Source organism: Brugia malayi, assembly GCF_000002995.4.
Source record: "Brugia malayi strain FR3 genome assembly, contig: Bm_v4_Chr2_contig_001, whole genome shotgun sequence".
Taxonomy (NCBI): domain Eukaryota; kingdom Metazoa; phylum Nematoda; class Chromadorea; order Rhabditida; family Onchocercidae; genus Brugia; species Brugia malayi.
In genome coordinates this window covers 2,390,186-2,416,935 of record NW_025062476.1, presented here as the reverse complement: position 1 = coordinate 2,416,935, position 26,750 = coordinate 2,390,186, and the positions used below count along the sequence as shown (strand labels likewise).

General features: G+C 27.2%; 4 protein-coding genes across 4 annotated transcripts; 2 read left to right on the top strand and 2 right to left on the bottom strand.

The window, feature by feature from the left end:
- Positions 1-1,226: 1,226 nt before the first annotated feature.
- Bm13746 (phosphoglucomutase, putative) lies at positions 1,227-6,011 on the bottom strand (the record flags this gene model as incomplete). The annotated part of the gene is made up of 12 exons (XM_001894570.2): positions 1,227-1,316; positions 1,526-1,666; positions 2,508-2,685; positions 2,884-3,003; positions 3,471-3,642; positions 3,847-3,961; positions 4,230-4,487; positions 4,612-4,803; positions 4,908-5,023; positions 5,273-5,354; positions 5,591-5,758; positions 5,928-6,011. 12 exons carry the CDS (start codon positions 6,009-6,011, stop codon positions 1,227-1,229), a joined length of 1,716 nt encoding a protein of 571 aa, XP_001894605.2.
- Positions 6,012-7,190: 1,179 nt separating this feature from the next.
- Positions 7,191-7,766, top strand: Bm14074 (60S ribosomal protein L37-A, putative; the record flags this gene model as incomplete). Its single annotated transcript, XM_001894571.2, has 2 exons — positions 7,191-7,414; positions 7,685-7,766. 2 exons carry the CDS (start codon positions 7,191-7,193, stop codon positions 7,764-7,766), a joined length of 306 nt encoding a protein of 101 aa, XP_001894606.1.
- An 8,032-nt stretch (positions 7,767-15,798) lies between these two features.
- Bm10347 (Uncharacterized protein) lies at positions 15,799-16,519 on the top strand (the record flags this gene model as incomplete). The annotated part of the gene is made up of 3 exons (XM_001896138.2): positions 15,799-15,954; positions 16,150-16,284; positions 16,412-16,519. 3 exons carry the CDS (start codon positions 15,799-15,801, stop codon positions 16,517-16,519), a joined length of 399 nt encoding a protein of 132 aa, XP_001896173.1.
- Positions 16,520-18,851: 2,332 nt separating this feature from the next.
- On the bottom strand, positions 18,852-26,203 carry Bma-egl-44 (conserved hypothetical protein,hypothetical protein; the record flags this gene model as incomplete). Its single annotated transcript, XM_043078193.1, has 10 exons — positions 18,852-18,962; positions 19,264-19,416; positions 19,703-19,942; positions 20,897-21,107; positions 21,276-21,514; positions 21,659-21,786; positions 24,840-24,918; positions 25,208-25,321; positions 25,725-25,794; positions 26,121-26,203. 10 exons carry the CDS (start codon positions 26,201-26,203, stop codon positions 18,852-18,854), a joined length of 1,428 nt encoding a protein of 475 aa, XP_042934127.1.
- Between the last annotated feature and the right edge of the window lie 547 nt (positions 26,204-26,750).

Genomic DNA, 26,750 nt, shown 5'->3' with positions numbered 1-26,750 from the left:
CAAATACACTATGTAAGCTTAACTTCCTTTTCTTGAAAAGGAATTTTTCTTCCTATACATTACCAAAATGTTTTGCTAGAAATTTAGCATTAATATTGCAATCTCTATGAAGCTCGAACTTAATCCATAAAGATTTCCAGACTTCAAAATGTATCTTCAAGAACTCTATGACATCTTTAATTCTATCCTTGTTTAAATCAGGATAGAAAAACACCGGTTCTAATTAACTTGTTAATAGAGTTTGCTTAATTTTACGTTAAAATTAAAGGAAAAAAAAAATCTAAAATATTTTCCGACTTGTCCTCAATTTCGATGATTCTTCATCAGTTAAAAAATAATTTTCATTCACAATAAATTTAACACCACCAGGTTATTGTAACCTTCAATCATACATTTGATGATATAGTATTGAACTGTTGAAGCAATTATTCACCCTTGGCTTTTTTTTTTTTTTTTTTTTTGAAATTCCTCATCATTTTATCTTTTTTTAGCAAACAGAATGCTTAAATAACATTTCTATCATATTCCACTTACTGTCCCACATAAAACAACAAGAATGATCGTAATATCAAAAATTTCTTCAAATACTTCATTTCATAGCAAACTCCCTCCTACAGTGTTATCATCTACAACACATTTCATATCTTAAAAAAAAAAAAGGACATTGTCTATTCAGTCCTACATAAAATCTCATTTTTTCGCACATGTATATTTTTAACTTATGTCATATTTCAATGAGTTTTCGCTAAATCATTTCGAAAATTTAAATAATTTCAAAATTTGGATTTTTTTGAATTTACAATCAAGGCTAGAAACCTTATATAACCAATAAATATACCACGCTATAGCAGTTTATTCGCAATTACAAATTCAAAAAGAAATTTTGGACGAAGAAAAATGCAATGGTATAGATTCCTTTTGAAAAAAGAAGACAATTCCAGCTGAACTGCACAAAAAATCTTCAACCATAAGAAAAAGACCTATTATGAAATCTATCTTGAGACCTATGACTACCTAATTTAACACGCTCTGTTAAATAGTACCAATTTATAAAATAGATTAAACATACAAGACCTTTAGAGGCAGTATAACATAAAATATAAGGCCCATATAAAAACAAAATTACAAAAAAGAAAAAAAAAATGTTTTTCCAATACAAAATAATGAATTCGAAGAAAAGCAAGTAGTATATTATGACACTGGTATTTGTTCATATCTCCCACAATTTATGTAATAACTGTTGGAGCGTCACGGCCAGTGAAATGTTCCAATTTGCTTATCTGCAGAGCTACGAGAACCAAAGGCTTCAAAAGTTCCTGAAATTTCAAGGAATAAATTCATAATAATGAGCATGAAGAGCAGGACTGATTCCAAGATTATATCCTAAACCTTGAAACTCAAAACTTGATGGAATTTAAAAACTACAAATTGTATATATTATCCATTTGAATTTTGAGAAAAGATTGTACGTTTCAACTGTTAAGTTTTCAAGAAATACGATATTTTATAAACACAAAGAGCTAACCTCTGAACTTTGGAAAAGCCGTTGTTTATCTGATGCATCAATAAATGAGTCAACATATAAGCGGATTGTTGCACCCAATGAACCAGTACCACTCAAACGGAATACCGTACGGCTGCCATCTTCGAATAAAATGCGTATACCCTGGAAATATGTTTAAGAAATATTTCAGATGCTTATTTAAGAGAAAAGAAGCAAGATTTAGAAAAATATCAAAAAGAACTAAAGATCAAAAGGCTACCTATAGGTAGAAAAAACTACAGGCTAATTTTATTAAATTATTGAATGTACAAACTTTTCGGAACCGATAAATTTAATCTTACAAAAACGCCAGAGCACCTATATATTTAATAAATAACACTATACAAGATATGAATACTATGATAACTTTCAGCATTTTGTGGTAAAGAGCAAAACGTGATTTCTTGCTCTATCTTTTTTACTTTTATATAAGCAGTGTTTTTATATATTTTATCTTTATATATAATTGTTTAGATTGAAGAAACGGACACAACAACTCAAATAATTGAAGTTCTTAAGTTTGATATATAATAATAAAGCTACTATATATAATATAATAATACTATATCAAAACATAATATATATAATACTGTATCCGTTTTAGATATCAAATAATATAGCTACTTCATTATTTCCATATCAATAGACCAAAATTAATATTACACACATATTACATAAATGAATTATCTTTCACTTAAAGACGAAAGTTAGCACTAAAGGCTCATTCATTAATAATAAAATATAACGAATAAAATTCATTTAGTTCATTAATATTTATTAACAAAAAAAAAAGCTGAACTTTGATAATCAATTAGCTGGTTTTCAGAAGGTTAAAATTTAATATTACCATTAGCCTGTGAAAAACATAAAAAAATCGATGCAAACCAAAATTAATATTACTAAAACAATTTAATCAAAAATGAGTTAGCCCGTATAACTTAAAAAAAATAATTGCATTGCTTACCTGCTTTTGTGAAACAGAACCATCCACAGGGTCAGTATAGGCAAAGTTGTCAGCGTACTTGACAATGAAACTTTTCTCATTTGCCGTAAATTTTTGACCAACGAATGCTTGCATTTGGGATTCAATGAATGTCATCATCAAATTTGCTCCAGATGCATCGCAATTTTCATAGTCATATCTATATTATTACGAAAACACTGAGCCATATTCTACGCATATATTAAAAAAAAAATCTCTTAAATCATTTCTAAACAATCAGTATGGATGCTAAAGTCATTCCATCTTCATCCTCCAAAATAAAATGCGCAAATGGTACGTAGAAAAATTAAAAATTTCTCCTTTCCTGTAAAATAAATAAAACATAAAAATTAAATACCGCGTAAAAACATTTCGGCCATATTTCGACCAGTGCTCTTTAACAACATTTTCAACCGATTGTTTCTTTTCTTGCAAAATTTGCAACCACGCAAGTGCAGCCCAAATACCATCCTTTTCCCTACAGTAGCATTCTGAAGTTATCATTCATCCATCTATATTCTTTCTTTGCCAGATGAAACTTGCTTAAAGTTAGGAAAACTTTTAAAAAAGCAGTTAAAACCTAAATATTTTTTTCCTCAAGTATTATCAAGACTTTTATAGCATGCAGTGATTTCTTACATTATTACAGAGAAGCTAAAGATTAAGCGGCGGGTAAACTGAAAACCTTATTCAAGATTTCAAAAAGACAAGCATGAAAATGCTATGACATTAACTGCATCAAACCTTCAAAAAATAAGAAAAAAAAAAAGGTTTTAAAAGATTAACTGAAGAAAAAAGTCTTCATACATTTTAAAAAATATCCAAATTATGAAGTAAGAGTTATAATTACTTAATAAAAAAATAATATCACTAGAAAATGTAAGTTTTATAGAGTTGTAGTTCCGTTTCCTGATCAATGATTCTATCATTAAACAATCTACCCACCTTATATGATCAGAGCCAGTGCCAAATGATTCCTCGCCGCACAAAGATAGTTTACCAGCATCCATAAGATTTCCAAAAAATTTCCATCCGGTCGGAGTTTCATACATCGGCAAACCTGTTTCTTTGGCCACTCGATCTACTGCTCCGGCCGTTGGCATACTTCTTGCATAACCTATAAATTTCTCATTCTAAAAGCGATCAGTGGATGCAGTGAGAGAAAGTCAAAAAGTAGTGTAACAAAAATAAGCGAAAGCTTGGAATTTCAAGCTTTTTTTTCAACATTTTCGGAATTTCAAAAAAATGAAATCTGAATAACCCTATAACTTTATATTTCACAATTTTGATGAGCAAAGATTTAAAATAGAAATGAAGTGACCTTTAATGCCGTTTTGCTGGAAATAAGGGATGCACTTCAAGTTTGCAGCAATTACAGCAAGCGAATCACTAGGCGTCACGAAGAAGCCGTTTTTGCCAAGAATCATATTTCGATCCTAAAACCCACCAGGACTTTATGATTTCCATCAATGCTGCAGTAACAAAGCATATTTGAAAATTTTATTCTAAATTGATTCAAGTGCAACGTGGAGAACGGTAAAGGTGTTACAAGGGAGAAAACAATTAAAAAGATAAACCTAAGCAAACACCTTCATTAAAAAATATAGGTGTTACACAATCAGAGGGAAAAATGTTTCAAATTAAATTTCAAACTGAAAAAAAATTCAAATCTGAAGATTCAGGTCAAAACTAAAAAATGCTTACCCCATCGCCATCAAATGCAGCACCAAAATCATGCTCGCCTTTCTTCATCGTATCAACCAACTGTTTTGCATAAGTTAAATTCGGATCCGGATGACCTCCACCAAAGTCAGGTTTTGGAGTTGTGTGAGACATGAACTTTGGATCCACACCTAACTTCTCTACTAAAATAGTGTTTACATATGGTCCTGTAGCTCCATATAAACTATCGATTAACACATTGAACTGTCCCATAGTTTGACCACTAAGCAATTCTTTCATCTGCAACAAATTATTGACCGAATCTAATACACTTTGTGTTTTATACAAAGTGAAGTATGTTTGAAGTATGCCATATCACGTCTTCAAACAGAACAAAATTATGGAAAAATAAAATGATGTTAACCTTTGAAAAATCGAATATCTGTTCCATTAGTTGAACATAGTCTTTCACCGAATCAATAACATGCACCGTAAAAATACCATAACCATCAATATCATAATCAGTCTTTCCAATTTTAGTGAAGTCAGCATGCAAATCATGGCAAATATAGTATTTCGAAATATTTTTGCTCACCGCATAGATAGCTTCCGTCAACTACAATGGTTACTCAATTATAAAATTCAAACCGGATAAAAACACAAAAGCTTTGGAGTCTCATCCGGTAAATTTGAAATTTCAACCAGGACATAAAATTTTACTTTCTCGGGCGCCGGACCTCCATTTGCGCAATTAAATTTTATTCCAAAGTCTGCTTTAGGACCACCGGGGTTGTGACTGGCCGTTAGAATGATACCGCCATTGATCAAATTACCATCTGTAAGTGAATTTTTCCGTGAAACAAGCTTTCTTCAACCTAAAAACCTATCCCATCAAAGGTACTTATGTCTTATAAAAAATTATATAACAACGACATGCAAATTTTCGTTTTAGTTCATATGCTATAGTCATCCTCAGAATATTACGAAACATATGTCATAATTACCTACAAATCATTCAGTAGAGAATCTATCTCGTAAAAGGGAACAAATGTTTGGTTAAAAAGAGGAATGAGCAAAACACAAACCGTTTATTTCACGTTTTCTAATTAAGCATGAAACGGCTGGTGTACTGAGGAAGCCATTTTGCCCAACAATGAGTTTACGCAACTAAAAAAGTAGCGTGAATTTAACGATAGAACAATTATATATGTGGTCTATCCGAATTTGATTATTTTTTCTGTTACTGTTGTAATTACATCATTTTTAAAAAATAATTCTTTGTTTATATCTCTTAAAGTATCGACAATTTTTACGTTTCCTTATCAATTAATACAATATACATGAGTATCTTCCGAGAAACAACGAATTCACAGTAGAAAATCCATAAAAAAAAATAAACATACTCCATTAGCTGCAGCCATTTGAATGATAATATTGACGGTTTCTGGACAGAGATATCTGCCATCACCTCCAACCACTAAAGTTGCACCCTTTTTTTTATCACCTAAACCAGCATCCAATGTGGACTGGATGAAATTTTCCGTATAATTTTCTTGCTGGAATTCTGGGACCTTAAACATAACAGAGTTCTATCTCCTCTTAATTTATTGAACTTCGAGATTACAATACATAAAAGCAGGATAAAATTTCTCTTCAAATAAGTCATTGTTCATAGAACCAAAGCTGTTACGTCCCTCGACTACGGATAAAAATAGACAGATCAATAAAAAACTAACTTACTCTCTTACGTAAACCACTCGTACCCGGTTTCTGCCCCTCATATGGTTTTGTACTCACCGTTACCACTTTGATTAAACTGCTCATCTTAAAAGTACATTTTAAAGTATAAAAAGAAGTGAATAAAATGCAACATTTTAAGAAGAATGGAAAAAAGAATAAGGTACTTTTAAAAAGAACAAATAAGGTACAGTTCGCTTTGAATCTTATGCTTTTACTTGCAGTGTTAAGTGTGAATATGAACAAGGATGAAATTTAAATACTGTTTTATTTATAGGTCCCATAACATTAATTTGACCAATCAGGAAACATTTTCCCTTATTTCAAAAACAATCCGTCATACTACATGTTCAGCATTTTAAATAAAGTATGACGATGACCAAACTTCATTTAATCAAAGAATTTTCTTAAAGATTTCCCAAAATCGATAAAGAATTTGTAACTGCATGAGAACTGTTTATTAATATTACATTTGTAAAAGAATAATAACATATTTGATGTGAACGAAATTAAGACGAATCAAAACTTCGAGAGGCATACTCTCTAACACCGCCCAACGAAGAAAACGAAGGAAAGGAAATGAAGGAACCATTTTCAAGCATCAGTCTCTCTCTATCTCATCTCTCTTCACAAATCTCAAGACTAAACAGTGTAGCACTAAGCAACGTCGTAAAAACATCCACCAAAATGTGTAAAAAAAAGCAAACACTCTCCGACTCTCTCCCACTTGCAAATTGTAATCGGTAATGAAATTATATTATTATAATCATCTCATCACACTAAATATTAGTTCTGCTTTAAAGAGAAAGACAAAATGTATTAGAATAAACTAAGGAACGCATCACAAGGAAATTTACCTTTATTAATATTTCTGCAACAATCGAGTGAGACGATCAGTTTGCAAATCGTCCCTGGATTATTTTAATTTGGTTTATTGTAGTTTTTTTGGGTGCCTCAGGAGGAATCGCTGGTAGATCGGTTGATCGGTTTTTTGGTTGTTTGGTTGTTAGTAGTTCTACCTTAGGTTTTAATTGAAAGAGAATAGAATGAAAAGATTAACTGTTTTGTGTGAGTAGCTAATTTCATGTTAAAAATGTTATTACAAGGGTTATTTTTAACTATAAATTGTCTAGCAATGATAAAAAGTAGAGATTATGTGATGACAAAAAAAAGGAATAGAAGAGAGCTTAACTAGGTGCTATTTCCGTGTTAAAGATGCTATTAGGGAGAATATTCTTTTGGAACAACTAAGTATAAATTTCAGTAATGACGAAGGGTACGTCATCTTTTGGTAAGCGTCATAATAAGACGCATACGTTGTGCCGTCGTTGCGGTCGTTCATCTTATCATATTCAAAAACATCGTTGTGCATCATGTGGTTATCCATCTGCTCGTAAGCGTACGTATCAATGGTCAGCAAAAGCAATCAGGCGACATACGACGGGTACTGGTCGCATGCGTCATCTTAAGATTGTAAGGCGCCGTTTCAGGTTTGTCTTTTTTCTGTGTTTTATTAGTAATTTTAGAATATTCAGGTGGTGTATATTTTCCATTTATGATCGTAAGCGGGTCATCAACTATATAAATTAACAGTTCGTTCGCCTATTTCACTATATCTCAGGTTAGAAGCACTGACATTTACTTCTCAGTTGGTTTATAGCTTCATTAACTCGAAACTGATACATTTTTTTACTGTTGAATTATTACTTGTGCTTCGAAATCTATTAAAGCTCGGTCATATCGGTTCCATTTTATTTCAGAAATCATTTCCGTGAAGGAACTATAGCAAAACCAAAGAATCGTCAAGGAACACAGCCAACAAATGCTGTTGCAATGAGCTAAATATTTGAAATTTCTTTTTATTTTGTATCCTAAATATTTTTGAAAGAATTGTTGTTTAGAATAAATTTGTTTGTTATCAGCTTTGTGCTTTTAATATTTCAGAAACCATATAAGTATTTGCAAAGTTAGCGTACAATTGACATGCATTAGTAAGGATTAGACTCTAGAAGAGTTATTTTGGGCTGAGATTCCTCCACTACGAGAGGTCATAAAATATACCACAGTATTGGGATAGCTGATTACCTTTCCGTCTATGTATTGCTTTTTTCAATTAGAACTAAAGTTATATATTAAAGAAAAGAAAAACATCAAAGCGATGTTCATTTTTCAGCTCATCATGTTGAAGAGAATGCATGTTGGGGTTGTTAGTTCGAAATTTTGAAATTATTTGAGTGGAGCTTAAAGAAATTAAGGGTTATAAGGTGTTGAAAAGAAGAGGCAGTTATGTTGGGTGGAAGATGACAGTTATAACAGCCAGCAACGACTTCAGGGAAGTTTTCAGACTTCCGGGTGCACGCTTTAATTTAGTCTGAAGACGGAGTGACTGACTTCAAACTTCATTAATTATGCGGATCGACTTTTGGTGTGTTAATATCTTTACTTCTCTCTCTCTCTCTCCGAAGATCTGTTTACGTCCTTCGTTAGCTTTCCTTTACGCTAAAATAATTATAATTGTGAAAACACTTTATGATCCGTATTTTTTTTAAATCTTGATTTGTTATCTGCATACTTCCTGAAATTAATGACGTAAGATAAAGGAAGAAAGTAAAACCTAAAAACCACCATTTTTTGTGATTAGGCGGTGTTTTTATCAGTGAATTGATCATGATTAACTCTTACTTTCTTTTATAATTATTGTCCAATTGTTCTTTTTGAAATTTTTTCCACTCTCAGGTTTTAAATTAGATTGCTCGTAAGAAATTAAGAAGGTTGAATATTTCAGATTTGAGCTAACTATAAGATTTGTCCTATTGTAATGCAAACCCTTTTTTTTTTTTTTTTTTTTTTGTAATAATAGTAAAGTGTAAAGAGTCATCCCCTAAAAGTTTTAAAAAACAAATTATATATGAAATTTGAAATCTTCGAAGCATAACAAGAGTGAATATTTGAAGAAAGTTTTCAATTATATTCATATTTTGAAAACAATTTTCACACTTCTACAATGATTACTCAATAAGTTTTAGTTTATTAGTAAAAAAAAAAAAAAAAGAAATAACTATTATTTGTTGTGCATAATTCGTATATTTCTTCACTTTTCTTAATAAGATTTCTATTCAAATGCATCATACATATGTAAGTATAACAAATTAAGCTGCAATATTAATTATATCTAACTAGATTGGAAATCAAGTACAATCATATAAATATCAGAAATCATATAGTCTTATAATTTACTGATTACCATCTGCTCGTCTCCTAGTACATTTATTGTTGCAAAGCAAATATTTGTGCAATTATTCGTGAAAAAAAGAGAAAAAAAAAAAACACATAAGAAAAATGCTGTAGTAAATTTTATTGATTTTAGAAATGAAATTAAGCTGAAAAAAAAAAAAAAAGTTGTTAAAATTTCTAAAAATTGATCTTTTCGTTAATTCATTTTTGAAATTAAAAATTTAACTATTAGAAAGGAATGTTTCGGACTGATTGTAGTGCAGAAAACGAAAACTCAACACATTCTTGTTGTCATGTTAACCGTATTTGGTGACAATTATTTTTATTGTGCCACTAAATATAGAGTGTATTTCTGCATGATACGACGAGTAGGTGGAATGAATGTATTCATAAATGTCTTACAAATTTAATTTTGTTTATGCTATTTAAAAATTTATCACAAATCAAACATACTAACAATCATCTTTTTCATGCTTTCTAAATTATTTTTTACTTTCAATAAATTCATTTGTTGAAATTCTATCGATGGTTTCATTGTTTTTCATTTGTTATTTCAGAGCTGAATGAATTTTCAACATAAATAATGTTGAAACTTAAGAACGATGTGATTTTGATATTTGTTCAGTTTACTCTTTTAATAGGACAATTTTCTGTCAACTGGCTAAACTAATTGTCATAGGTTAGAGGTTGAAATGTCCTTGATTGTAAGCAATTATTGATACCATCTAAGATTTTCTCTATTCGACTAACACAACATGTATGAGATAAATATATTATAAATATAAAATTGTAAAAGTTTAAAAAAATTTCGATAGTTAGATTGAATTTTTCAGATAGAAATATTTTGGATTATCTAAACCTTACTATTAATTTGGTTTATAATTATGTACAGATTCTCTTTTGCAATCAACTTAATTGGCTTTCTCATTATCTATTTGTAGCTCTTTTTTTTTTTTTTTTTTTAATTATTCCATGCTAGTAATATAAAATATAAAAGAAATTATATTTGGAGCTTTTTTCGAATCACCTAATTACAAATATTTATTTTTGTCTAAAAAATTAACCTTTTTAAATTCTTTAAAACAAATTGTATATTAACAAAAAAAAAAATATTTTAATTTTTGTTCCTTGCAATTATTAGCATATTTGAGATTTTCGTGAATTGATTTTGAAAATTTTATTAAACAAAAACATACTTGATAATTTAATGGAATAAAAAAAAAAAAAAAAAAAAATTCAAATAAATGTTAAAAATTTTAGCATAGGCTAACTTTTGAAAAATTATTCATTCAAATTGATAATGGAAATGATCATTGCTTAGCTAAATAGCTCATAAATATGCTCGTTCGTTCCTTCCAGAAAGAAATAATATTTTATTAAAAAATTTGTCTGTTACACTAAATAAATCTATGTTAAAAGCTTAATGCATCAACTATATGATAGAAATAATTAGCTTTTTAAATTACTAAATTATAATAACTTTTGTTCGGCTAACAAATACATTTTTCTAGCTTAACCAAATAGATTTATAAATTAATAAATGAAATATTGAATTCTAATTTTTAACAATGTCAATAATTATGACAAATTTAACCATTGACATTTTCTTCACATTCTTTTTCAATCAATCATTTTTGCAAAAAAAAAAAAAAAAAAAAATCAGCTTATTCTTCATTTTCAGTTCAGATAATGAAATTTGAATTTGAAAGTATGCAGGAAAAAAGAAAAAAAAAGAAAAAGCAAGAGTATTGCTAATTTTTTTTTTTTTTTTTTTTGCTATCAAAAAATTCTTTTTATGCATGCCATTTTTCCCAAAGGAATTTTATTATATCGCATAATGTCATATCACTTTTATTTCTCATCTTTATCACTTTAATCACTTAACTCATTTCATTGTTCTATCGCTTCATTTCATTAGTAGGCTAAATTAGCTAATTTTTGTCAACACAAAACAACTCTAACTAACTAAAACGAGACATCTCTGATAACAATACTCATTATTTGTCACCCTTCTAATGTCACCCATCTCATGACTAGATTCCACATCCTATCCCAATCCATCCCACCTCAATTACCCATGTTGAAATGTTTTCACATAAATAATTTGCTTCTCATTTGTTATATTTATCAACCTTTTTTTTTTTTTCTTACTACTTTTAGGGTAAAATTTGCAAAAATAAACAGTTTAAGATGAATTTTAATAATAAATTAGAAAATTGCATAGTGAAAGAGAAATAGTTTGTGAGCAAAAAGAGAAGAGAAAATTTATTGCAGGTAAGCACTTGAAACTTTCTGTACAATTTTAAAATTAAAGAGTGCTTGAACCAAGAGCATTCATTAATTTTTAGATCTTCTCGAGATGACACATATATCTCAAAAATTTCCGACAGGTGACTAGCTATAGTGATCAGTAATCAGATTATTCCTTTCCGTGTTGCATTTTAAGTGCTCAGTAAAGAATCATCAGCAATCTGATATTGTTCTTAGTTTAATTTAATTTAATTTTAGACACTGAAAATTGCACATAAAAGATTAATGAATAAATTTTTGCGAAAAATGCATAAAGTTATAATAGATGAGACGAATTTTTCATTCCGTTTCATTGCATTTATTATATATTTTAATTTTTAGTTATAATTTTAGTTTTACATCTTTGTTTGAAGATTTAAGGCGCTAATTCATTAATTAATTCTTTATTTCCTTTATCAATTATAGAAGTAAAATTTCACTTTCACTTTCACTTAAAATCTCTCAGCTAACGATTAAGTGGCAAACTATAGTATGGCTAAATTATTCAAAACAAAATTTGATAGAATATTTGAGATATACTTTATTTTAATTATCGCAATTGTCAAACTATAAACAATTATAGTTAATGTATCTATAAATAAATCTGTTTGACCATTTTAATTTATTTAAATTAATTTAAATAACTTTCAAGCAATTTAACATTAATAAGTAGAATGATTTAATTAAAGTATACATTTTAATTAGAGATAATGCAATGAATAATCACTAAAAAAAATTAATCTTTTTCTCATATCGTTTTGTTAGAAAATAATTTTACTATCATTTACATATGAATTTCTTTAATTAATCAATTTTTTTGTTTAACATTGTATTGATTAAAAAATTTTTTGATAGAAATTGTGCTTTTGAAGCGTAAGCATAACTTTTGTAATGAATGCTATAATGAGCACATTAAAATTAATGGTATCGACCAATTACTTCTTTCATTTGAGAAATATCTTAGTTCTAATGGTATTTATTTTTTTCCATCAGCATTAAATGGTATAATTAATCACTAAGGTTGGTGTAAAATAAGTTATTATAATTAAAAAGTTAGGAATTAAATTTAATACTACTATTCAAATATGATTTAAAATGAAGACAAAGCAGAAATTCTAAAATTTGTCGATGGTGCAAAATTGAGAATGTATATTTTCTTTAGGATATACAACAAAAAATTTGAAATATGACATTTTGAAATTGGTAGATTCTGGAAGATCGAATCAATTCACTTTTTAAAATTCAAAAAATATAAAATTATTTAAAAATTGTTTTTTTTTTTTTACTTTTTTCATATACTTAAAAAAATTATAGAGTAATATGTAAACTGTTATTTCATATGAAATTTCTAAAGTAAAATTTCATTTTCTTTATCATGATATTTGCAACTTATCATAATCCAATGATAATAGATTGACCTTTTGATCTTTTGATTCAAAATCGATAATGTAGTTACTATTCGAACAAGGTATGGTCAATAATTGAACAAAAATATCAAATCCAACTTATTTCTGATAAACTTTTCAGGTTTGCACAAATAATCATTTCTTAACAATCTGTTATCTATTGCAATGATAAATAGCTCATTTGGGAAAAAGTGTTAAAGTTACTTTTAAAAAGTAAAATCAATCAAAATTGCACAGATAATGTTGCCATTAAAGTTAGAAAAATACTTCATTTCGAAAAAAAAAAAAAAAATTAAAATTCTTAAAATGAAAATGAAAAAAAAAAGATTCCTTCCGGTGATGATCAAAATTAATTTTTTTTTCTCTCTCTCTCTCTCTCTCTCTCTCTCTCTCTCTCTCTGTTAACTGAATTTCCAATCAAATTTGACGACTATTTCTTTTTTTTTCCAGAAATAAAACATTATAATGAAAAGTTTTTCTCATTCTTTTTTTGTTTTTTGCAATTTTATTGCATTTATTTGTTGTATTTTTGTTTTATGAAATTGCTTTACTAATTATATTAAAAGTAATTATACTTTAAATATAATTCACATTTTAATACTAACAATTTTCAAATCTTTTGCTAATATTACACTTTGTTCTCGTTATTATCACAACTTTCTCATTAACTTTTGCCAGCAATCATTTTATTGATAAGTGAAATGTTTGTGAAAGTTTTTGATTTTTCAAATCTATTACTTCTAGATTTTTTTTTTTTTTTAAAGTTCCAAATGAGTTAATTTAAGAGACACAAACATAGCATATGATTGTTTTTGACTAAAATAGTTTAATTATTTAAATTTAATTATTGATATTGTTTTATTATCAATAATTTAGAAAGAATTGGTATAATATGCATAATTAATTGATAATTTCTAATCATTTATTAAACGTAAAATAGTTGCTTAGTTGGTTAGTAATTAATTTCATTCAAATTTAGTTAAAATTTTTATCTGAGATTGTCAATGCAGTTTACAGTTCAAATGAAAGCAATAAAAAAGACTAATCGAACTGTTAAAAATATAAAAAAAGCAGCGAAAATTTTTCGTTATAAAATTCTTCCAAATCGTTGGAAAAATGGAACAACTTTTAAACTTTTTTAGAAATTTAATTAAACGAAACAAATTGATTTTTATTTCTTATTTTAATCTAAAAATTTAATTTTTTTTTTTTTTTTCAAAAAGGAAATGATAAGAAAGAAAAAAAAAAAATATTTCCTTCATTTCCATATAGCAATATTGACTGTGTAATTCTGATTGATGATTGCACTTTTTTAAAAAAAAAATATTTCAGATAGATCTTTTATTTTTTTTGCAATAAACTTTTCAAAAAAAGAAAAAAAAAAAAATTGACAAATCCTATAATGCATCAGAATTAATTTTTTTTCTTTTTTTTTGCCAAGTAATTAAATTTTATAATTAATACTTTTATGATAACTTCGCGTTTTTCTCTTTTTAAAATGTTTTATTGTGATGAAAAAGAAATTAAAACCTAAGAAAGGTAAATGATTTATTATTACGATGACAAAGTAAAACTGAAGACTAAATTGTTATTTCGCATAATAGAGGTAATTAATTGGAAGCATTAATTGTTTTAATAATAGTTTTTGCTGTAAAAGTTTTGCCAAAATGTTTTGCTAACACATTTATATTTAAAAGTAAATTAGTTTCATAGGTTAAAAACAGAATATCTACATTTATAATTCATTATTTGTAATCATTTATGGTTTGCTAATTTTTACTTACTCATACTTATGTGATATATATTTCGAGTAAAAGAGAAAATATTCTCTTAGCTAATCTTTGAATGTTGACAAAAGTAAAAACCTTTATTTTGAAATTAAATTGAATTATATTTTCAAAAAAAAAAAAAAAAAAAATGCTTCTTTTGCAATAATTTCAATCTAATTACAAAATAAAGTTTAAGAAAAGTCAATTATATTTGAAAAAATACTGCGAAAAAAAAAAGTCAAAAATATCCAAAATTTCTTTCCTTGGAATTTTATTATTATTATTATTTACTTTTCTTCATTGTATTACTTTCATATTTGATCTGTGCATAATACTTTTAAACTATTCTGCTATGTTTTTATTTAAATTAAAATTCCATTTTACTCTATTTATCATATTCATAGCTTCAGTATAAATTATTTAAAAATGACTATTCGTAAAAGATATTTGTAATATTAGAAACAGTTGGACAAAAATTGAATTTTATTGAATAGAATGAAAATATCAAAATATATCAAAATGATTAAAAAAAATCAAAATGATATCAAAATGATTAAAATATTGAGAGCCGGAAGGAACTTTAGGTGAAAATGAGCAAAGTTTATTTGTTAAGAAAAAAGTTTTAAATTTTTGTTAAGAATTTAAATTTAACCGCATTTCCTTCTTTCATCTTTCTTTTTTTTTTTTTTTTTTTTTTTTTTTTTTTTTTTGCTCCTTTTGAAATCGATTTCATTTTGTAATATTTATATATCAAAATGATTAAATTTTTTACAATTAAATTTTGTTCTATTTATTTACGTCACATTTATACAATTTATGGCTTTATTCCTTACTTCTTTTCATTTTCATTCTTTTTATTGGTTTTATGTCTACGACAGATCTTGCAAATATTTGTTAAAATTAGGATGAAATGTGCTATAAATTTCAAAATAGTCTTTCATGTACTCATTGAATTTTGATCATTAATGGAGTTTTAAGTTAAGTATTTTAGAGAATATCCATTTTAGATAATAAACATTTTTCCATGGAAATTAGATAAAAATCAAAAAACGATATAATATTTAACAAATTTAGCAAATTATTATTTTTTTTTTTTTTTTTATTTAGCAAATTATTTTTTTTTTTAATTATTTTAAGCAATCATTGTAAAATATTATAAATTGTAATCATTTCAGTATGTATCTAATAGATTTGGCCACTGTGACAGCAGCGCTAGCAATATGCTTTGGTGACTTTGTGTGCGCTTATGGAAATCATCGACAGAAGAAGCAATTATCACCAGCGTTGCAACTCGAAGATAACATTAATTCTCTTTTGCGTCTTAATGAATTGGTATTAAATGTAAATAATTAAATAAATTTTAGTATTGAAACAATTCTCTCAAATAATTTCCAACTTTTCTGGGTTACTTTTTTTTTCCCCCTCTCTCTCTCTCTCTCTCTCTCTCTCTTGTTCCAATTATGAAAAAGATTATTTGTTGAGTTAAAAATCATTTTCTTTTTTTTTTTTTTTTAAAAAATCTTTTAGGGATATAAACGTTCCTTTGGAGAACCATCACATGCAATGGAATTTCACGATGGTTTGGATGATCTATTCTCATTGCAAAATATTGGCAAACGACCTGCATTAAGTCCAGCAGATCAATTCGCCAGACAAATGGACGTACTGTGACCTTTTATATTTTATCTTTATTTCGTATGATGATATAAGTGCAGTAGCTACATTTGATACTGAATTTGAAATGTTTAAATTTATGCATTTTAAAAGGTCAATAGATTTATTCATTCAGGCTATGCAGCACTTGGCAGCGGCTGGTAAGAAAAGGTCATTGTCACCTGCGACCGATTTTCAACAGCAATTACAACTGCCGCATATGCTAATGGATGCAGGCCGTTAAAAGAAAGAAAAAATGATTTATTCAGTGATATTTAAAATAAGTGAAGGATCTCGAGAAAAAAAAAAAAAAAAAAAAAAGAGAAAAAAATGTGTTTATTGTCTAATTACACCACTAGCAAATGCAATAATTACCATAATTATTACTACTAATTACAGTAACAACTATCCTAAAATATATATCTATAAAATTGGAAAAGTTTTAAATCTAAAATGAAATTTTAGAGTTTAAAATGAATTGTGAATATTGTGCAAATTGTAATTTTAAATTTAACCATTAATTTCTAACAGGAATATCCAACGAAAGATTAATTTGACTGCATCAATCTAAAACGAACTATCAAAATTACGAGAGAATATGCATAAGCGATTGTTTCAAAATTTATAGCATATTTTGTCCCAATTTCAAATAAATATCTCGACAACCTATGGTAGACATAGATGAAACCAATAAAAGAAAGAAATTAAAAGAATAGAGGAAAAGAGCATGAACTATGTGTAAAAGCAAATTTTAATTATACAAAATTTAATCATTTTGATATTAATATCGTAAATGAAATCATTTTTCAATGAGAGTAAGAGAGAGGAACAAAGGAAGAATAATTCAAATTCTTATCAAAATTTGAAACTTTTTCTCAACAAATTAACATTCCAAAACGTTCATCGTCATATTCCACCTCTCAAATTTCAAGATTCTATCCCTCCTCTAAAATTTAATTTCTGTTGACTGTTTTCTAATACTAGAAATGATCCATCGGAAAATTTCGGGTAAATTAGTTACGGGTTAGGATTGTAATTTAATTAATGCTGTTGCAGTTGATCATTATTAATAGCTATAGGTCAAATTTTGCTCAGCTTTAAAAATAATATCAATAATATTGAAGAAGCAAGTGATTTTGTGAATTTCATCGATGTTTCAAAATTTCTTTCTTCATAATTTCGTTACATTCACATTATCAATTCTATTGAGACAAACTTTTTTTTTTTTTTATTTACACAATTATACAAATATAAATTGCCAATGTTTATGGAATTGTTGTTGAGAACAAAAAGTTGTGAAATTTCAACCACCACTTTAAATTTTAACAATTTTAAATTTGAAAAGTATCTTATACTTTTGAGAAATCAAATGAAAAAAAAAAAAAAAAAAATGAAACAAGTTTCTATCAGATACCATTTCTATTAGTTAAATAAAAATTATGTTGCTTCTTTTTTCATTTTTTTCTTATAAAATTCAAAAATATACTTAATAAAATGTAATTAATTGAATAGAATATCTCAAATTATATTAATCATATAATTTCATTTTATTATTGATATCAGCGATGTTAACAAATGATATACACACACACATAATTATTATAAAATAACAAATAATAAAAAACAAACATTTGCAATAATTTCCTTCAAATATATTTGAAAAAAAAAAAAAAAAAAAGAAATGGAAATGAAACGTAAAGTAACACGTATAATTCATTCAGTAGAACGATTAAATGCAAACTGAAAAAATGATGACTTGAACAAAATGCACATATAAATACATCTGCTTGATGAAAAGGCAAAAAATTGCATTATTTTTTTTTTTTTTAAAAAAAAAAAAAGAATTAAATCATGAAAAAAATAATAAATTGAAATCTTAAAAAAAAAAAAAAAAAAAAGATTTGTTTTTTCGAAGCAAAAAAAAAAAAAAAAATGTTAGAAATATTTTTTTTTTGGACAAATGAGCTTGAGCATTCTAAGTAAATAGTTCTGATAAAGATAATATTTAAAGTATAATTATTATTGATCAGTCCTAAAGCTAGGCTATTTCCTAGAATTTTAAGTAGTTCAATATGTGAAGCCAAAACAGTTCTGTGTTTAATTATACTCAAAATGAATATATGTATAGTGAACAGTTCTCGATTTAATTAATTATGCAAAGAGCTAATTAGCTAAAATAAATTTCAGTTAGTTTATTATCGTTAGATCGTTAGATAAATGAATCCAATAACTATTGAAAAGTCAAAATTTGCAAAAGCTCATCGATATTTTCAAACCAAACTTTTTATGTACAAAAAATAGCTGAAATTTCAAAAAGAAGTAAGGAAGAAACAATTTTTTAGTGTGTGATAAACAGAGCGCTTTCAAAAGTGAAAATAATTTGAATAATTAGCGTATCAAATGTTCATTGAAAGTAGGCAACGTTAATAAAAGGCAAGCCTTAAAAAAAAATATTAAAAATATCTCACATATATCTAACATATATAAAATATATTTTACCACCGGTATTGAACAGGTTTCCTGATTCTAAATTTTAACTTGAATCCTGACATTTTCTAATAGCAATGAAAATTTTATTAGCCTGCAACAAGTCTGTATAAACGACATGTCGATTCTGGAACCGGTGATACCTCAAAAACGAAACCGATCACCATTAATGGTTCTTTTGTATCACGATTTGTTACTACCTGTAAATTATTCAGCTAAAAGAAAATTTAATAATTTTTTTTTAATAAATCAAATTTTAATAAATCTAATAAAACAAAATTTAACAAATCAAATGATGCAGTTACTTTCTACTTTTACATAATTTATTTTATCAAATTTTCATCAACAACAAAACAATCCTTTTAATTGAAAAAAACAATTTGTCATAAAGTTAATGTGTAGATGCTAATTAGATGCTAACTACGAAATTGGTAAATAAATTTAACGATAAAATAGATCACAGATCTATTAAAAAAAAAATATAGAAACTTGCAATATTACCTGCAATACTGTGAAATTATATAACACACTATTCATTAAGTCATGACTTTGTAATTTTTTCAGCTCTGCAACAAATTTCACCATATATTCACACATTGGTGATCCTTCTAATCGAAAATTAAATTTTCTTCCGTTTTCAATCGGTGAGTAAATCTAAAAAAAGATCACAATATTATTTACAACCAACTAATATGACAGTATCGATTTTTAGATGTTCAACTGGAATCACATTAGTGATACCTAAAAATCGCTAAATCCGATGTAAGTCTTTATAATTGTAAAGTTAAAGCTTATACTTGCTGACTAGTTGAAAAGTTAAGATTTTATGAGTTTCTAAAATCATCATTAGCTCTAATTTTGAAATGTATTAAATGAAAATATGGATAAAGAACAAGTAATTATATGGAGTAGAACAAATTTTTAAAAATTTCTAACTTACTTCAACTTTCTCGATCACTTGCTTACCAAAGGAGCATACTTTTGTGGATACTGTGATATCAAATCGTTGGGTACTTTCATAGAAGCTATCAACTGCATAAAGAGCAGAATTATCATCCGGTAGAGTGAATTCGATGTTAGCCCAACATTTCACAAGGAAAAAACCATCACGAGGTCCCGATGCAAATAACTCACCAAGTACTGGTGGATATTTCTCTGCTATATCCTCTAACTTGAAAGTCTGCAAAAAAAGTAATGAATAAAGTAATATCTATGATTCTAATTATAGTTAGCCAAATAGACAAAACAAATTGCTTTTCAAGAAAAGAATAACCTTTTTTAGATCACAAGACGAATAGTCTTATAATTTTTAACCATTTCAAACATTCAACAAATCATTCAATTCATATCATAAAGTAATTAATTACATTTCATTGTTCGTCCCCTCTCTCTCTCTCTCTCTCTCTCTCTCTTAACTACAATTTTTTTTTTCTTTTTACTAAATGCCAAATTTTTTCCTAAAATTTTCGCTTAAATTAACACTGTCAATTTCTTGCAATCCTTTTGCTATTATTATAATCCTTCTCGATGACAATTATTTTCATTCATTTTAACTATCTAACTAATCAACATATAACTGTAAAATTACAAAAATCTAACCATATCAAATTACAGTAAATACATTTCAGCCAGAAATAATTGCTATCCAAAATAATTAACACAGCCTCACTTTCCCTTAGCAATCTATAAGAATGTCGTGTATGTCACATAATGTGGGCTTTGTAACTTTTGTGAGAAAAGTTACTTATGGGGAGGATTTGGAATAATATTCAGGGTAATGATGTATTTTTTTTTTTTTTTAAGGTACAATGATAATAGGGCAATATGCTGAGAAATGAAGTGACTGACCTTCTTCGATTGATCTTTCACTATGCTTAAAGTAAGTGTGTGTATGTGTGTGTGAAGCATATAATATACTCAGAAAAAAAAAAAAAAAAATTATCAGATTCATCCATAGAATGTTAGTTTTTAATTTTCCTAAAATTTGTTCAAATATTTAAATGAATTTGTTGGAATTTTGAGAGAAACAAAATTTAATTTTTAGTAAAATATATCTTTCTAACAAATGATAATACTACGAGAAAATTTTACATTGCTTTTATGTCAATTTAATATTTACTGTTACAAATATTACCTCAAGTGGTTCATCGGCAAGTTTTGGTATTCGCACGAGGTCTACCCGTGAAGCAACGTTGTTTGGAATGGGTTCAACATAAGCTGTGAAACCGCATAAGGTAAGCACTGAAGAAGCAATAGCACGATCATCAACAGGTATCACAGGTGATAACTTTTCCACTGGTGACTGACCATTCAATGATACTCGACCATTGTTGTAGCCATTTATTCTAAGAATTTCAATTTTCAATAAATTGACATACATCTAATAAATTGAAATGTCTCAAGAATTTTTAACTCAGTTCAGGTGTAAGATGAGATATAGTTTTTTTTAACTAGAAACAAACTTAAATTATTAAAAGAGTAAAATAGGTCAAGATTGAGGGAAGAAAACTTACTCGACGATACGCTGATAAGCTTTGAGATCTTCCTGAGCTGAAAATGCGGTCTGTGCCGAAGTTGGAGTTGGAAAACCCGCGGGCCATACTGTTGGGTAAAGTGCCCGAGGTAGGACATTTTGCTTACTCATCGCCAACATCGATAAATTATTTAATGCTGCTGACATCGGTTTTTCTTTTTCAGCACTAGTACCAGGAACAGTTGTACTAACAGCGGATGGCGGAGATGTTTCCGCTGACTTAAAATTCAACTTGTATTATTTCAGTTTTAATTTGAATTTGTATTAACTTCAGACTTCTGAATTTCATTATACTTTTCAAACTTTTGAAAATGAGCAAATAAGCACTAATTATTCAAATATGGACGATGCATTTAACCTAACCTTAAGCTTAGCCTGTGTTTCACGAGCTTTCTTTCGCGCAAGAACTTGGATATGTGATGAAACTTGTTTTCGTGTCCTTGTTTTGCCACACCTTATCTTGATATATCGAGCTATTAATTCATTTCGACCTGAAATTTAAAAATTTCAAAGAACAAAACAGCTGCTGTTCAAATTTTAAATTAATCAGATTATTTAATATCAGCTTATCATCTCTGGTTCATTGTCATACAAATCAACAGAGTAAACATATTTCAGTGATAAATTTCAATTGAACTTTGTGTTAACTTTCAAAAATATTGTATCATACCATATCATATCATATTTGTATCATATCATTCTCTCAAATGATATGATCCATCACTACAATGATCTTATCACTGAACAATTTCTTCTCATACACCTCTTCAACAACCCATAAAAAAAAAATGACTTGCTAGACCGATCACTGCTCAATTTGCTCATGAATAATCATTTGTTAACTAATATAAATTTAATGTACGTGTCTGAATACGTGTCTCCATACGTGTCTCTATACGTGTCTCTACATATGCAAATATCAGAAATTAAAATGTCAGATTGTGTTTATCCACTTTTTCTATTCCTTACAAGGTCATCTGATTCAAATATATGCAATCCATTGATGTGTGAATGTTTTGAATGGCTTTAGTGAATGGTCAGAATGGCGTATTTTCCACACAGGATGGGACTGTGGTCATCTCAAGGACATCGATAAGAAGAGAAGGGCTATTCTTTCCTCTTTTAACTTCCTTCCACCTGCTTTTATCCTAGAATAATAGAATAATAGCAAAGGATGAAAAAGAAAATTTTGCCCTCTTAGAAAAGCTATAGTAAAAAAAAAAAAAAAAAAAAAAATTTCCTAGTATTCCATGTCATTTGATTCAGGAAGAAATTCAAAAATTCAAAATTTTTCACATTTAAATTTCTTGCAAAGAAATGTGTAAAGAATTAAAAAAAAAAAAAAAAAAAAGCATTTTATCATATTTTTCGTTGAAAACATCGAAATGTAATAAATAAGTGAGATTAAATTAGTAGCTGTTTCATTCTTTTTTTTTTTTAAATTATAAATTATCAATCATTTTATTCTCGGCTTTCTTTATCAATCGCTTTTCATTTCTAATTCAATAAATCGTTTCATTAAATGTGTGCATATTTATTATTATTTCTTAAGAAGGCAAACATTAGAAAATATTATCATCTTTTATTATCATTATTAATTATTATTATTATTATTATTTTAAGGAGAAAAAGGATAAAATAAAAAAAAAAAAATTAAAATGAATCATTTTTGCAAAGAAACAAATCGAATATTTTTGTTCCGTTTATTCAATTCATACCTTTTTGTTTCTTACCACAGTGATGAAAATGACAGGAAAATGATACAGATGATGGCAAATATAAAATATAAAAAATTTTTTGTTGCCTATGTTGCTATTTAATAAAAGCTGGTTTTATTTTAAAGGTGAAAAAAAAAAAAAGTGGATGACATTTTTGATGATGAAAAAAGAATTATTTTAGCACAAAATGGAATGAAAGACATTTTCTCTTGTATACTTTGAAAAGAAAAAAAGAAGAAGAAAAAAAAAAAATGATCAAAAAGATTGAAAATAAATTTAGCAATAAACTGTTAAGGAAACTTAATTTTACTAATTTTTTCTTCTTTCATCAGTAATTTAAACTTCGATCAAAAATTAATTAAATTTTAATCAAAATTAATTAAAATTAAAGTATGAGGAAGAAAGATCATCCAGGGTAATAATATTTTGCTTGTTTACATAAATAATTTTTAGAAGTGTCAATGAAAAAAAAAAAAAATTTTTTTAACCAGAATTTTGCAGAATTTTTTTTTTATGAAAGATTATGACCTTGAACCTTTGAAGATTAATATTTGATATTTTATGGATTTCTAGACTTTGTATTATTTTCTAGAATTTTCTACCAGTGTTAATAGTTATTTTCAAATTAAACTTGGTGCAATTATTTCTCACTAAATCGACAAAAGATGAAAAAGTTAATAAATCGACTGCTTAAGCTATAAACAATAAATATAACACTTACCGTAGTCTTATATGAATTGCTACATTCTCCCAAATATAAAACTTAATTGTAGGTTATAAACAATCATGAAATTCCATGCATATTTCTTTCCAAAAAAAGAAGAAAAAAATTTCCATCAAAAGATAATAATTTTGTAACAATTGATAAAAGCATTAAATAAATGAAGTAAAAGTCATATATGAGAATAAATTAAGAAATGAAATTAAATTTTTTGGCTAAATTTTATTCTTTAATTTTTTCCGCTTTTCTTATTGTTACTTTTTCTTCTCTTTTCGCTTTTTTTTTTTGAAGTTAAAATAAACAAAATTTGATAGTTTTACAGAAGTAATGAAGAGATAATCGAAGAAAATAAAGAGAAAGAGAAGGAGGAGAAAGAATTAAGGGCAGATGTGCTATAATAATATACTGCAGGTGATAGTAAAGTCCCTCAAAGTATGCAAATGTATAAATATACCATCGGAGGGAAAATTGGTACAGAGAAATTCATTGAGAGGGAAAATGGTAGAGAGAAATCCATTGAGATTGGAGGTAAAAAGAAGTGGTCACATAAGGATGTAAAGAAAGGAAGCGGTGAAGGAGGCTCTCTCTACAAACATCTGCCCTCTTCCCGATGACCGGTCATGTACCGCTGCTTGACATTGTGGACAGTGGTCAGTAAATGTCACCACATAGATATGCATGCATGCATGCAAGCTATTACAAACAAATCAATATGAAAGCTAATAAATGAAGATGAAAAAAAGATTAGAATAGTCTAACTTACATTTAACATAGACTTAAAAAAAAAAAAAAAGAGCTAAAGCTAACTGGAATTAAATGAAATTTTCACACATGAGTGTAAAAATTATCAGATAATCACAATTTGATAAACAAAAATAACTTATTTAATTGTTTGAAAATAATAATATTTCCATTAAATATCCTTTAATTATGCACAGCAAATGTAATCTCTCTCATAAAAGATATCTGAAATGCATGCAATACAGAATATTGTAACATTTTCATGCATAACATTTATCTGATCCGACAAGATGATAGTGTTTCGTTTTTTTTTTTTTTTTTTTATATATATAATATTGAAATTTTCAATAGAATTTATGCTTACCATACATTTTCCCTTCATCGCTGAGAATAATTTTCCGTCGACCACATGGCGGATAAATTTGCAACGCCTCTTGAAATGCCTTAAATTTAATTCGAAAATTAACAAATACATTACTCGTAACAAATAAATGTTTTAATTACTACTACTACTACTACTCACTACAAATTATAATAAAAATACATTTGAAACCGCTGACATTTTCCCTTCATCGTTGAGATATACACCTACCTGGTCAATATCAGGTGACCCTAATATATACCTACCTGGTCAATATCAGGTGACCCTAATATACACCTACCTGGTCAATATCAGGCGACTCTAATATACACCTACCTGGTCAATATCAGGTGACCCTAATATACACCTACCTGGTCAATATCAGGTGACCAAACACCTTCAGCATCAGCAGATAAATCAGTAGCTGAAGAACTGGCTTGAGCTGGCTCACCAATATTTGCCTGATCACCAGCGGTCGGAGATAACTGAAACAAAAGCCTCATCTGCTTAAAAATGCTAAAGTTAATGGTTTTTTTTTTCTTTCTTTTATTTAAACATTGATCAGAATCATTTAATCCAGTAAAATCATAAGGATAAAAAATTCATTTCCGGACAATTACTCAATAATACTTAGCCCAATTCAAATATCTTGCAAAACTAGTCATTCATAAGTAATCTACCTGTATTCATCATGCAAAGAAATATTTCAACAACAAAGAAATCTTTGTAAATTTTCAATTAATTTCTAAATTTCAACTAATTAATTTTAGCTACACCAATAACAATAGTTATTAGTAAAATTTATAGGATAATGGGATAAGTTTATTGAAAGTTATATCAAATAAATAGAAATAATGAATTAATTTGCAAGATGTACTCATAATTTACCTGATTAATGATTGATTGTCCGTTCATTTGCCAGATGTTTGGTTTTTGATCTAAAGGTGAACTTGTTGATCTGAAAAGAGAAACTTAAGAGAAATGAAAAATATCAAGCAAATTGCATGATAAATGTAAGCAATCATATAAAATGAAATAATTCATTTCTCATTACGTTCAAATATTTGATTCAAAATTAAATGCAACTATTATTTAGTAAAAACTTTTCAGTAATTTTATGAATTTTAGATTTTAGTTCTTTTTTTTTTTTCTTTATTTTATGAATCTTAGAATTTATTTTAGATTTAGCTCTTTTTTTTTTTTTTTTTTGTCATGAACTTCTAACAATAAATAAACAAATAAGTAAACAAAAACAATAAGTAAACAAAAAAAAAAAAAACATACCTGTTTGAAGCGATATCATCGTTGGATGAAGCGGCTGATGAGAGAATATGTCGTTGAGCACCAATCACTTCTTCTTGGTTCATCTGCAAATTAAATTATCATTTGTATATGATTATTTAGCTTATTTAATAAATTTAACTTTAATTAGAATTTAACATATCCGATAAAATTAGAAAAGATAAAAATTCATTTTCTTAAAGTATTTTTACTTTAGGTATTTTTTTTTTTAATTTCCACAACATAATACATATCTATCATGTAAGTATGAAATGTTTTGATATTAAAATTTTTTAATTTCAGCTAATTATCAATCATATCAGTAATTGTGATAGCAGAAATCATAGACAGATGGAATAAATTATGAAGTAAAAGTTGCGAAGAGACAAATTAAATGATAAAAATTTGCTGACTAATATGGAGTTTAAGTTTACTAAAATTAAGACAAATAACGAATTTTATAATTTATACTCAAATCCTAAGAGATTCAAATTGCCGAACTTATTTCCAGTTAAAAATTCAATTATTGAATTAATTAATAAGCAGAAAAGCGTAAGCAATTGGAACATTAAACCTTTGCAGAAAGATCATTGCAACATTCCATACTGAATAAATCATCGATTAACTTATTAA